General features: G+C 38.9%; 1 protein-coding gene, 1 long non-coding RNA gene and 2 other non-coding genes across 4 annotated transcripts in view; 1 reads left to right on the plus strand and 3 right to left on the minus strand.

Annotated features, from left to right (window-relative positions):
* Positions 1–10570, plus strand: part of RAB26 (RAB26, member RAS oncogene family) — a 257039-nt gene extending 246469 nt beyond the window's left edge. The window contains exons 6-9 of the mRNA XM_063430498.1: positions 4659–4724; positions 7184–7240; positions 9240–9316; positions 9929–10570. Of these exons, the coding sequence (XP_063286568.1) occupies positions 4659–4724; positions 7184–7240; positions 9240–9316; positions 9929–10031 (303 nt within the window). The 3' untranslated portion in view covers positions 10032–10570. The remainder of the gene's footprint in view (positions 1–4658; positions 4725–7183; positions 7241–9239; positions 9317–9928) is intronic.
* A 1532-nt stretch (positions 10571–12102) lies between these two features.
* On the minus strand, positions 12103–14027 carry LOC134570941 (uncharacterized). The gene is made up of 4 exons (XR_010085173.1): positions 13859–14027; positions 13604–13755; positions 13182–13218; positions 12103–12292 (listed from the first exon to the last, which is right to left on the minus strand). It is a non-coding gene; the product is annotated as an uncharacterized LOC134570941 (long non-coding RNA).
* Positions 13046–13127, minus strand: LOC134572132 (small nucleolar RNA SNORD60). The gene has a single exon (XR_010085245.1). It is a non-coding gene; the product is annotated as a small nucleolar RNA SNORD60 (small nucleolar RNA).
* On the minus strand, positions 13304–13389 carry LOC134572131 (small nucleolar RNA SNORD60). The gene has a single exon (XR_010085244.1). It is a non-coding gene; the product is annotated as a small nucleolar RNA SNORD60 (small nucleolar RNA).
* Positions 14028–14098: the final 71 nt, after the last annotated feature.

Raw genomic sequence — 14098 nt, forward strand, 5'->3', positions numbered from 1 at the left:
GCTCTGTGCAGTAAAATCAGGAACAATAAAAATGGCTCTGAGTACTTGTTTAAATCAGACACAAAATCGCTATTTTTTTTAAATCACAAAAATATTTTATTTTGGCATTTATTTATGTACACACATAAAAAAAATCTATTTATATATGCACAATATATATGTTAGCAAAGAGAAATGTGTGTATGTTCTATATAGCATAAATACGAAGCAAACTAATATAAAATATATACTAAATCTAATAAAACAAATAGCAAATGACTGCTTGGTGTTCATTTTACATAACCGTATACAACATTGCAGCATCTCTCGAAGCTAGACCATCACTTGCACCATTCCTTTAGTGGGGTTTATATGTTGAGGTCTAAGTGACTCACTAACATGTGAACAGGCATTTGTTAACTCTATTTTTGCACTATGCTCAGTTACCCAATCACCCCTTGCTTTTGTCTGTTTGCCTTGAGACTACGACTACCACTCTATCCTATTCTGATGTCTGGATTTCACCTCTGAAAGGCCCTTTTTCCGCTGTTGACAATTCTGCTTTTTTGGCCTAACATTTCAAATTCACTACAAATTTCCAGCAATTCAACCATTAGAAATAACCATGAATTCAAAGTGAATTCAAAGCGGATTACAAATGTAAGGCCAAAGTAGCCAGACTGGAAGCACAGCTGATTTAGAGAATGTTTACGTTTGGCTGTTTTTGCCTTGAATTTTAGATTTATTTAGAATTCTCACATTTAGTAAATAACCTTGTGTGTGTGTCCTATATTTTCACCAAGTTAGATATGGCAGTGATGGCTCACCTCGACACCAACATGTTTTGGGGCTGTTTATGAGCAACATGTGAAATGTAGTTCAGAAACCTCTGGAGTTTCCAAGTTAACTATCACTACCTTGTGGTATCTTTTTCAATAATTTCAATAAATATATAAACTTTTTTTTTTTTTAAAATTCTTTATTTTTATCGTGCTTTGAGTGGATAACAAACAAGCTCATGGAGCCCCAAAAGCATACCCCGAGCATATTTTTCAAGCTTAACATTTGGAACAAGGAACTTATCAGCACATTTTATAATGTTAAAATAATGTCGCTCAGAACAGGATGTTAGCAAAAACATGTTACATTAGCATGGGTTATGATCACAAAAGGTGTAATAACATGTCTATCTTAGGTAGATCAAGCGATATCTGCACTCAAGTGTCGGTTGTGTAAGCTTTGCCCTCCTACCCAGGGTGGCCTTTGTGCCTTTGTGATATATAAACTTAATAGTTAAGTGCCTGCAATCAGGTTAAGTCTGTCTCCTTTACAAAAAACAAAAACAAACGTAATACTCCTTGATTTAATATTTATGGATACATTTTAAAATTTATTTTTATTTATTTTTTAATATTAAAATATCAAAAATATCATATATATATATATATATATATATATATAAATAATGTATTAATATATATTTTTTAAAATCTTAATATTAATCATTTGAGAAGTTCATCCAAAAATATTGAATAATTTGCAAAGCTTTTTCAGAAATTAAATCATGGCCATTGATTGTTAGATATGTATTTATGCTGCATAACATTCACGTTTTCTTTCCTTGCTGACATGAATACCAGTCCAATGATGTAAATGTAAAAAACAGATCAAATTCTAATCTCATTTTTTTATTGACAAGCTTTCGGGAGAACCTCCCTTTCTCAAGTCTAAAGCATTTCTGAGTAAGGAGACATATAGAATTAAAAGTTGAGTTGTGATATAGGGGTTAAAGTGACATGAGTGCAGATACGACACAGGTTTGATAGAAAATAGACACCATTCTAGCAGAGGGTCGTAAATATCTTGTGTGAAGATCACAGAGTGAGGGGGGTTGTGTTCCAAAACGTATGTGCGCACCGATGGCGTGGTGACGCACGCACCTCTGCTTGAACCCCAGCGCTGCCAGAGGTGGGGCTACAAAGGACCGCGGTATTGCACCGGTCGGCGTCCATAGGAATGCTGTGCTCGCTGGGAAAGGACGCTCCGGTGGATCAGGCTGTGATCCGTCGCGTCTTAGGTGAGTGTTTAGGGCCTTTGTCACTTGCTTTCCCGTATCTAGAGCTGTGGCACCAGCTTCCCGTGTGCATTCTGCTTATTGACTGGTAGGTTCTGCTTGGAATCCTAATTTGCTTTATATAGTTTTTCTATTTATATATTTAGTTTGCAATATTTTTTTTAACTTGTTGTGTTTAGGGTTACTGTTTCCTTATGCATAAAAAAGTATAACGTTAAAATGACTGTATCTGTCTATAACATCGACTGTATAGTACTGGATCATGTTGTTTTACAAATGTGGACACTTTATTGGATAAAAGATTTTAAGGTTATCCGTATTTGCTCGTATCTTTTGCTGCTCAGCAAATTTTATTTTGGAGCGCCTCTCTGAATGTCCTTGAGTTGTTTAGAGCTGCCTTTTGACTTCCAAGAGGACTCGGCCATGGAGCTCAAATAAAGAACATCTCTCTGAAGTACAGTTACTGGTGGGTGTCTGAATACATTTATCATCAAGCTGGCCGCGGTTCACATTTGTGATGTTTTCTTCGATTATTTTCTCCCGCAGACACGCTTAAAGAAAACTAGGAAAAACCTTTGTAGATTCCATCTAAGGATGTATCTCGGGCCGACTCAGACCTTTTTGAATAGACTCCTCGGTGTGTTGGGTTGAGTGTTTTTGTGCCGCAAGGTTCTATTGAACTGAAGATATCTTCCTGCAAGATATATAAAACCTATTTGGACAAATAACACAAGAAGCAATTGAGATGGTGTGAAAACAGAGCAATTAACCATGATTTTTAATATCTTTGTTTGGAAGAGATATTTCCCAGTTGGAATATGGCTATATTTGTTCGAGCGTGAGCCTGTATGTGTCTGACACCTCACGGTGAGATCTTGTTCTCGTACAATGAGACATTTTTGTGACGTGCCTGTCACCTTTCATCCACTTAGAGACAGAGATTGAAACAGCTATGTGGACTGGGCAAACGGTTTGAATTAGACGACAAATCCCACTAGATTCAGGTAGCTTGTATTACAGTCAATTGGATCTGCATCAGCAGAATCATACAGGGCAGGAGTGGGAATAAAAATCACATCTCTCTGTGGCAACTGATTTATTAAAATGCAGCATGTTTTTCTCGTTATTTGCAATGGTATTGATGCAGTAAGCCATTTTTCTGGACTGCTCCATCAAGGCTCTCATGGGTCCCGAGGTCCTATGCCCCTAATCACAGGGCAGCACCAGGACATACACTAGGGGGATGGCAGCCGATATATACAGTTGCTGCTGTTTTAGTTTGACCCTCTCCTGATTGGGGCTGAATTAATATCAGCAACCATTCAACAGCCACTAGGACCATTGGGAGTCCAGGCCACCCATGTCTCCATGCTACCTTGAGAGTAGACCCCAGTACTAACGTGTGTGTGTGTAACTGTCTGCCTGTACGTGTGTGTGACTGTCTGCGCGCGTGTGTGTGTGTTGCACTGTATATATTATGCAGAGAGAGGGGGTGTGTGTATGTTTTTATCTTAATGACCAAAAGTGAAATAATTTAGAGGGGCCCAACTCTAAGAAAATCAGATGTAATTACTCACAGACTAAAGGACGGCTGTTCATGTCTTTACTAGTGTTTTATTTTAATATCACTTCCATTATAATGTGATAATGTCATACTCCTTGTATCATGGTGCCCTCTATGGATCATCGACATTTAAGCATGAAGTGTAAATCGGCAAAAAAAAAAAATGTTTCATGTTTAATACATTTAAACTGAATTATTGCGTGCTGTGATATTTTAACCCTTTGGTTGCTTTGCAATATATAGCACGGAATGCCTTCTGCACGTTATATCATCATAATTTGGCTTCATAAATCAGTTTGCAATATGTTATTGTAGTAAACAAAAAAAACAAAAATATAATACAAAATCATCTCCTCTGTAAGAAGCTATATTATTATAGACTAACTATATTGTTATATAGCTGTGTTTGACAGTGCCCACACAGGCATGAGGAAGGCTAATGATTGCTGCATGCCCACTGCCACCTAGTGGCAAAATGTAAAACTACAGACAGGCTGGAAAACAAGCTTTCATTGTGACCAATGAGTTCTATTCCACTAAACAGTGAACGTTGCCAAATAAAAAAAAAAAACACGTGCCAATTTTAGGCCAAAATAGTGGAGCCAATTCTATATAGTTCTGTGTTTATTCTATCATTTCATCCTGGTGTGATGCTTTTGCAAATCTTGTTACTAAAAATGATTTGTTGGTTAATATTTTATATTAAAATTATCTTATTTTTCTAATAGTTGTGATGTATAATAATATGCATGCTGCACAGTAAAGGGGTTATCTAAACACCATAACCACTATAGCTCATAGTAGGGGTTATGTTTCAGTTAGTCTTTGGGGAGTTTATGCCCAAATAAGGCAGTCTGGCAGTGTTTCCCAGATCTGACCGCTATGCCGATGCTTACTTACAACGATGGCTGAGAATGACGTGTCAGTTGTGTTGCTGAATGTATACAATGGGGTTCTAATATTTTCTCTCTTTGTTTCTGGAATTTGTATAGTGTGTCTGATATCCTTCTGCTGGTGATAATAACTGTGATTTATTCGTAGGCCTGGCTAACCGAAATCCATGAATATGCACAGAAAGATGTAGTCATCATGCTCCTGGGAAACAAGGTGAGCTCTGACTTTGATACCAAGTAAATAATATAGGGATTGATGTTATCATTACCCAGCAATACTAAATGTAAAGTAGCAGCCTAAGTACCATAACTACTACAAATCGATGTAGTGGTTATGGTCCCTTGGCGGACCACATGAAAGTATTCAAACCATTTTAGAATGGTCTGACTTCTTACCCAGGTTCTGTGGATCTTACAACTCTGCTTTATAACATAGTATAAAAAAAAAAAGCACTTTTCATTTTCGAGTGAGTTATTCATTAGTTGAAAGTTGTGGAAAAATAAAAAGGGAATTAGATGATATCGGCCAAAATAACACGGTGGAAAACGAGTAGAGAGGAAGAATTTTACACTTTGGCCTTTTCTGTCTAAAGTTAGCAATTCTCGGAGGTTCCACGCTCCTGTGTTCAGAAAGAAACAATGATTGCTGCAACCCTCTGAAGAATCTTCATCAGAAATCATATTAAAACTAAAATGAGAGAATATATAACAATCTAAATGCATCATGCCCACTGCCACCGTAACTAATATTATTTTGTAATATCCCAGTGAGCAGCTGATGGCACTGTGAGGGCACATGCATGCGCACAGCCGCTAGGAAGGAATGCCCAAACTCGCGTGCACACATGGATACTTTACTAGCACATAAATGAATTTTGACCATTGTGGCGTGATGATGTTACCCATATCTGAATGTACTGTATCGATACTTCAGTAGTATTTACCCTCAGAGAAGTGATACTACTCCTTTAAGCAAAAAAATAGTTTCACAGAAGCTTGTAACGATTTCAATTTAAAGTTTACAATTCCCTTTCAGTTCTTCGCAGTCCACTGTTTAATAAATAAACTCCAATAGTGGTTTCGAAATAAAAAATAGACTTTGTTTGACGACAAGAAACATGGCGTATCAACTTAAAAATCACATAGTTAGCGGATATCCCACTGCTTGGAAGAACAGTCAGATCCATTGTATTTATCCCATTAAGTTGTAGAGCGTGATTTAAGATGTTAAAGTAAAATCTCCCATCCTGTACTAAAAGGGTTAACAGAGAAATCTTCTGTCCGTGTTTTTCCTAACGCCGTAATAGATTTACCAGGCAGTCGTTGTAAAATACTTTAGCTTCTGTTAAATATTCATCATTTATTTGAAAGCTCGCTATGCATAAAACATGTGTTCACGCGTTACATCGAAGTGGAGACACTCGTGACTAGTCACTGAATTGCTGCTTTGGAGAGAGATCATCTATGTTTACAGCTTGCTGGGTCTGCAGACGCAGATTTTCTATTTTATGGTCTCCTGGAGTCCTGGCACAAAAGTCTTTTTAAAAAAAATAGTAATTTAAAAAAACTTATACCCATAAGACATAGATGTGGGTAGCCCCTTTTCAGCTGTTAAAGGACTATAACTCCCATGATGCTTTGCCAGTCCGTATGCCACTACTGTGAGCAAAATGATTTCTCTAAGTGCAAAAATGTTTTTAAATGGTTAAGAACGTGCAAAAATGGTTTTAAATGGTTAAGAACTAGTTGAGTAGCCTGGATTTGGGAAGTTGGACATTTGATGACGGGGTGATCAGTAGTTTTCTATTCTTTGCTGAGTTGGAGAGAGTGGAGATCTGTGTCTATTTATCTGGTACAGACTCTTTCCTTCTGTGCTCTTGTATAGTCATCCTGTTCCAGCTGCAGAACACATATTGTGAACATTATATTCCTTACTATTCAGGAGAACAAGATAGATCTGAGCCTCCTCTGGCATACACCTCCCTCCTCTGACACACATCTCCCTCCTCTGGCACACATCTCCCTCCTCTGGCACATATCTCCCTCCACTGGCACACATCCCCCTTCTCTGGCACACATCTCCCTCCTCTGACACACATCTCCCTCCTCTGGCACACATCTCCCTCCTCTGGCACATATCTCCCTCCTCTGGCACATATCTCCCTCCACTGGCACACATCCCCCTTCTCTGGTGCACATCTCCCTCCTCTGGCACAATCTCCCTCCTCTGGCACAATCTCCCTCCTCTGGAACATATCCCCCTCCTCTGGCACAATCTCCCTCCTCTGGCACACATCTCCCTCCTCTGGCACACATCTCCCTCCTCTGGCACACATCTCCCTCCTCTGGCACACATCTCCCTCCTCAGGCACAATCTCCCTCCTCTGGCACACATCACCCTCCTCGGGCACACATCTCCCTCTTCCCGTATACTGCACCAGGAGAGACAAACAAACAAACTCCTGTTGGCATTATTATAACTCTTCCAGTCTACCTGCAGAACATGACAATGGTTCTCATTCATCCATGACCACATCTGATCATACTTCTCCCACAAATTGCTAAAAAAAAAAAAAAAAAAAAGTTAACCTAAAATGTAGGCAGTGATTAATTATTGGATGTCAGACGCAGCTCAGTATTGACTTCACATTCCCTGAAATCTTCTTACCATAGGTCGATTCTGCTCATGAACGGGTGGTGAAGCTTGAAGATGGAGAGAGGTTAGCAAAGGTGAGTTCAAGGATATTGCTCTCTTTCCTGGAAGCTGGACTATTTTGGCTGATCCCTCCAGTTCAGTCTAGTTTTTGAGTGACCACCTTGATTCATTTTGCCACCTTATCTGGAAATGGCAGTCACACATAAAATCTCTGCCAAGTACGTGTATCATCTGGACATTGCAGTCACACATAAACTATTCCTACGTGTACAATTTCCACATACGTAATTAAAATAGACACTATTATGTCAAGGATAATAAATGTGGTTCTCCTGTCTAGGGCACTAAAAGATCCCCACCTGCAACCGTTAAAGGGACACTTTAGTCACCACAACAACTACAACTTAATGTAATTGTTCTAGTGAGTATAATCATTGCCTTCAGGCATTTTCTTGCAAACACTGCCTTTACTGGGCCACTGGAGGTGCTTCCTGTGGCAGTGCTGCACAATAAGCAGCTCTGCTGTTCAACGTCTCCGCGCTCTGCATGGGGACACTGGATTTTCCTCATAGAGATGCATTGATTCAATGCATCTCTATGAAGAAGTGCCCCCATCCTGCCTCCTCGCCGATTTTACCCAGGCCACCTTGCCGATTTTAGCCAATCCAATGCTTTCCCTATGGGAAATCATTGGATTGGTTAAAAATTGGCGATTCTGATGATGTCATCAAGGATACGGATTGGGGGCAGGGCCAGTGCCGGTGGACCCGTGCGGCACTGGAAATTAAGTGAGTTTTAATTCTTTTTAAGAGGGCTGAGGGGGGACAGGCCACCTAAATGGTGGGTTTAGCACTATAGGGTCAGGAATACATGTTTGTGTTCCTGACCCTATAGTGACCCTTTAATTAAGAAAATAGTTAAACCAGAAGGGAGATACCATACATGCCACTAACCTGGTAGCGAAAGCCTTTCAGGATTATTACTCTAGAGATTAAAACTCTAGATTAAGATTATTACTCTAGATTAAGGTTATTCCTCTAGAGCAGTGGTTAGACAACGTTTGGAAGTTTGGAAGAAGTTGTGGACTACATCTCCCAGAATGCTCTTACAGCCATAATGCTTAATGCAATTCCCATTCTTTACAAACATGTTTAGAAGCTCACCTTCAGCCCTCCCTTCCAGACAATATATTGGACATGCTAGATGCTCTGTTTATCCCCGGAGAAATTCCAAAGGCTCTCAAGTTAGCATCCAAGGGGAAAGGTCCAGATCCTGATGGTTCCACTGATAAATACTAAGTATTTCCCCCCGATATTCAGTATAGTATTTAATATGCCCTGAAATTTAGTAAGAAAATCAGATATTAAAGATAGAATGTTAGCTACGTATACAAAGCTGAAGTTGCCATCTTGCCTGTTCCACCTTTACCATTTGCCTGTCATGTACTCCTCTTTTATGGTTGGTGAGGGTGTTGGGTTTAACGCAGTAGTTCCCAAACCAGTTCTCATGACCCACCAACAGTCCAGGTTTTTTTCAGTATCTCATTGGAATTAAACAGGGAAAAACTTAAATCCGAGATTGTTGGTGGGCCACGAGGACTGGTTTGGGAACCACTGGTTTAAAGCATTTACTGACCACTAGATATATGAGACTGGGACTGGCGTACAGTACTGACCACTAGATATATGAGACTTAGACTAGCGTACAGTAATGACAACTAGATATATGAGACTGGGACTGGCATACAGTACTGACCACTAGATATATAAATACAGGGACTGGCATACAGTACTGATCAATAGGTATATGAGACTGGGACTGGCGTACAGTACTGACCACTAGATATATATATAAATACAGGGACTGATGTACAGTACTGACCACTAGGTATATAAGACTGGTACTGGCGTACAGTACTGACCACTAAATATATGAGACTGGGATTGGCGTACAGTACTGATCACTAGGTATATGAGACTGGGACTGACTTACAGTACTAAGTACTACATACATTAAGGTGGGGACTGGCGTACAATACTGACCACTAGATAACCAACATGCTGTGTTTTGAAGGAATATGGTGTGCCATTCATGGAGACGAGTGCCAAAAGTGGGCTGAACGTGGAGCTGGCTTTTACTGCTATAGCAAAGTAAGTTGATGCCGTTGTAGGTCTGATGGTAACAAGTATCAATCCGCTAAAACTGTCCAACCAACCGCCACACACTGGTGAAATGAAGAGGAATGTCACTAGAGCAGTTGGCAGGAGTGGATCTTGGACTGATAATTCTTGGTTTACTAAATTTAATTTCGAATTCTCCCTTTAGTGAATAACTCTGTAAATATTTGGGAAATTTAAACCGAATTTAACATTTTAGTTCAATATAGCTAAAAATATGTTCAGTTTGTCTTGAAATGTGAAATTCATTTAGAATTCCTGACAATTCACATTGGTGAAGTGAGCACCAAAGGGCAGTATTTAATGTTAGGCATGTTATCTTGGCATAGCTAAACTCAAAAACTGTCTTTAAGACACAGTGCTCATGACCTATTATGTGCCCATCCAGCCTCAGGGCTATAATATGCCAGTTGATTATAAATAATATTTTCCACAGCATTGTACAGTGGGTAAATAAAATGTACCAGTAATTGTGACGCAAGCTAGACATACAATAAGAGGTCACCATGTCTCTGCTGATAAACGTAATTTTTTTTTTTCCCCCTCTACTTTTGTCTTTATCTGGGATGATTCCACCTCTACCAGAGAACTGAAACACAGATCAATGAAGACCCCCAATGAGCCTAAATTCAAACTTCACGACTACGTTAAAAAGGAGGTGAAAGGTTCTGGTTGTTGTAAATCCTGATTGGATGATCTCCAGGGGAGCCGGAGCACCGAATTCTGTACAAAGACTGATTTGAACACGTGGCGTCTCCACCGGAGCCTACAAAAGGCCATCTTGCACAGCGTCTGTCCGAGTGGGAAGCATCTCTGTTTATATATCTGTGAGGGTAGCGATCTGATGTGTTGCATAAAAAGACATCTAAATCTGTTGTGGGCCTTAGGTCCAAACATGCACAGCCGACAAAATAGATCACGATGTCTAGAGCGGTGGCTTGTCTGTTGGGTTTAAACTTTCCGAAGAGGAACATTTTATCACGCTAACATTTTGCATGCAGCGGTATACTTGTTTAGATATGCCACAGGCATGAACGTGATGTGTTGCTTGCCTATCTGGCTCTCTGAAGGGTTTAAAGCATTTGTAGCTGATTGAATTGTAATCCAGCAACGAATACTGACCTAAAATAATCATTTTTAATGTAGGAGCATGAGAGGCCCAACTCTAGGAGAAATTTTGGCAAGCCCAGCACTTACTGAACTCAGTTCTGAATATGGAGATTTTTTTTTTTTTTATAAAGTAACCATCTTCAATTGCAGGCCTGTAACATCTTATTGTTTTGGGATGATGAGAGCCATGCTAAGTCAATAAGTGTTTCACAATTTAGGCTTTTCAATACCCATGAATGTACTAGTCTGCCTTGTCGTGTACTGACATGAGAATCAGGAACCGTAGTTGCAAACGTTCTCAGTTGCAGCCATATCTGCGCTTTTAACAGTACTTCCCACCATTGCTTGTTCTGTGTTTAGATGTCCTTTTGCCAGCACAAGTAGTGCATATTTGGCTTCTGTGTTCACAAAAGAAAAAGTTCTGGGCTTTAAAACAGACTGCTAAATAGCTTTTTTTGCTGCACACTTTTTTTAATGCAGTTCTGTTAAATCATTGTCTGTTGTAAATTTATCGTAGCTTCTGTTAGTGATCATGCTATTTACAATCAGCTGTAATAAAGTGTGTACACAATTAATACCTTGAAAAAAATCTGAGCCACCTCCCATCATGGCTGCAAATAGGTCTTAAAACCCCCAGTATGCATTTAAATGCACTTTTAAAACTAAAGTTTGCCCCAGATACTCAACATTCACACCACGGATGCACAGACTTAGCATTTGACTTCGTTTTAACAGCTACCCAGTTGGTTAAAATCCAACCAGTGAAGAACAGTAATTCAAAGCAAATTCTTGTTTAAAGGCCACATTGGAAGAGGTCTCCAAATCACAATTGCTTCCAGTGTGGCCATTTTATCTCACTGTAGTGAACAGCTCTGATAAGTCTTCACTTATGAAATTATCCGAGAAGGCATTTAGGCCACAGACTTCCTGTTAAGATATTCATTCTGAAATTACATTTTCAAGTGATGTGTACACTAGTTGAAGTTATATAAAGGACTTTTTATAAATATTTTGGCACACCTTCCCTGCAGAGGTCATTTTAATTTGGCTGCTGGGGCAAGAAAGAAGTGAAAAGGGGCAGATAAGCCCTTTACGAACCAGTTTTAACAAAAGCCACTGCACAGTTCCATCAAAACTAAAGGAAGCTTCACACTTTAGAATTGGCCCTGCTCCATCTTCAAGTACCAATTTCACATCTGTTCCCGCTACTGTCAAGTAACCCAACAATGCTATCCAGAAGACTAAACTTCTGCAGTTATTCTAATTAAATAGGTGTGAGTTTTAATAATGTTACAGAAAACCAGATATAAAGAGTAGATTCCCCAGTTTAATGAAATGTATATGGTTCCTTAGTGCAAAGTATTGCTGTGTCCATTTTAAGGAGCCACCACCAAGTAATGGATCACAACCACAGAAGGAAGTCAGATGACTGGATGCCTCTACCAAGATGCTAGTGTTTTAACAGTGCTCAATGTTCATACCATTGTACATATTTCAATAAATATTTAAAAATGTTGTGCTTAAAGAGAATGGATTTTGACTGATTTGTAAAGTGTCAGGGGGACCATGGATGGTGGCAAAGTCATATTGCTCATGAGTCATTAGAAATTAAGATTCAGCTAAGATAAAGGCAGCAATAAGCAGTTGGGAAATATGCAAGTTTAATGGAAGTCAATTACTTTTACACATTCTTAGGGAAACGTGTCCTAAAAGATTAAAAAAAAGTTATTTTTCTCTCCAAACATTGGGGTTCACTGGTACATCGGTTGAGTTCATAGATGCAGTTTCAGCAGTGTTCAAGCTTCAATTTCAGTATCAAATCTTCAAAAACCTCACTTCCTGAAATAAAATATATAGAAGTCATGTGCATGTTGGGAACAGTGATGCAGCCCTCTACAGAAGCAATAATGTCTGATCTAGTCAATGCTGCTTCATATAGTTACACAAGGGTCAATAAATAGAGAAACGGTGCAGGGTTTGCCATTTGTACAAATGATTACATTTACAGCAACATTGCCTGGATCTAGCATTTGCTCCCCTACGTATATTAAGAAGACATGAAATACATTATACACTTTTATGTATAGTAGTCAGGGAACAAAGACTTGTGCAAAAATCAATTTGAGCCACTTTGTCCATAACAAAATTCTTTTTATTCCACATATGAAGTAGATTTGTCCTGGCGAGGATTAAAGGATTGATTTGGACAGATCGGCTCAAACCGATTTTTGCACAAGTCAATTACAAAGTTAAAAAAAATATATATATATATATATATATAAAGTTATTTTACAACACTATCAGATCTTTCATAATTATTGCCCCAGTAAGAAAGTTTTACACAAGTGAGCAGATTGGGACGTGTCCAACAACCAGAAGGGGCCGAAATATTGTTTGAAGTTAAGTCAGAACTTTATTTGCTCTGGTGAATGCAGCAATTGGTACTGGGCAGTTTGGCATTCCCTGACAGCATATTTATCCTATGGACCAGAAGATCGGTTGTGACTCACTAAGACCACACTTATACATACAACATTAGACATTCTGTTGGAGTTTTAAGTTTTATAACAAAAGAAACAATGTTTTGTTTTAGAGCCTCAGATATAGGTCATCAGCAAATGCATAAAGCACTCAGATGAGGTGTCAGAAATTTAAAAAGGAATCATCAGTGGCTCACACGGGGAAGATAGAACAGTTTAAGCCCATGCACGGTCTTCAATATTCTTACCTCTGATCAGCCTGACTGTTAGATCTCCACTGGAAACCTTAAAAAAATATATATAAGAGAAAGGCTTTAAGTGGGCAAGTCCACATTGAAATCAGCATAAATACTAAAATGTAAGAGTGTGCAAGAACTTCAGATACAAAGAGAAATCAGGTACTGCTCAAGCAATACTCATACGAGGTGTCAGAAATTTTATATATCATCATAGTCTTGCAGATCAATAGTTCTCCCAGATATGTTTAACTGTACAGATACGGATTTAAAAATGTTTCTTTCCACGATATCTGCTCTAGCATTTTAGCCCAAAAGATCAATTCCTAAATGAAGCAGTAGCCAGTTACAGTTATGGTGCTAGGGAGACTTATGTCTAACACAATCCTGGCACCTTTTAAGAAAAAAAAAAAAAAAAAAATTAGCCTGCTTACCTCTAATTTCCACTCGACAGACTGCCCTCCGAAACCACGGATCTGAGCTCTCCATTTTTGTAATGGCAATGAAGTCCATTGGGATATCAGCTAAACCAGATGCACTGGCGTCTTTTGTCTGATGCCTCAGTCCAGTGCACAGAAGCAAGAATCTGTACATATATAAAAAAAAAAGTTTATATGAGGTTTTAGAATTTTGACTACATCAGTGGCAAGATACTTGCAGTGTGTAAGACTGCAATCAGATCACATTACTAACCTTAAGGTGGGTCACATCGGCCCCCATCCACATGGATGACTTCATGTTCCTTCAAAGAGGTCATGGTGAATACTAGAGTCTCTTGAATCACTAAAAATAAAGTTAATGGCTTTTTAATATTGCATACAATCAAACATGGCTCAAATTTCAGGCACTTTTATTACGGTATCAAATCTTACTTGATAACAAGAACAGTCTAAATTGTAAAAGTTTAAAGCACATCTAAGCTTTAGAGC

Source organism: Pelobates fuscus, chromosome 8 (assembly GCF_036172605.1).
Source record: "Pelobates fuscus isolate aPelFus1 chromosome 8, aPelFus1.pri, whole genome shotgun sequence".
NCBI classification, from domain to species: domain Eukaryota; kingdom Metazoa; phylum Chordata; class Amphibia; order Anura; family Pelobatidae; genus Pelobates; species Pelobates fuscus.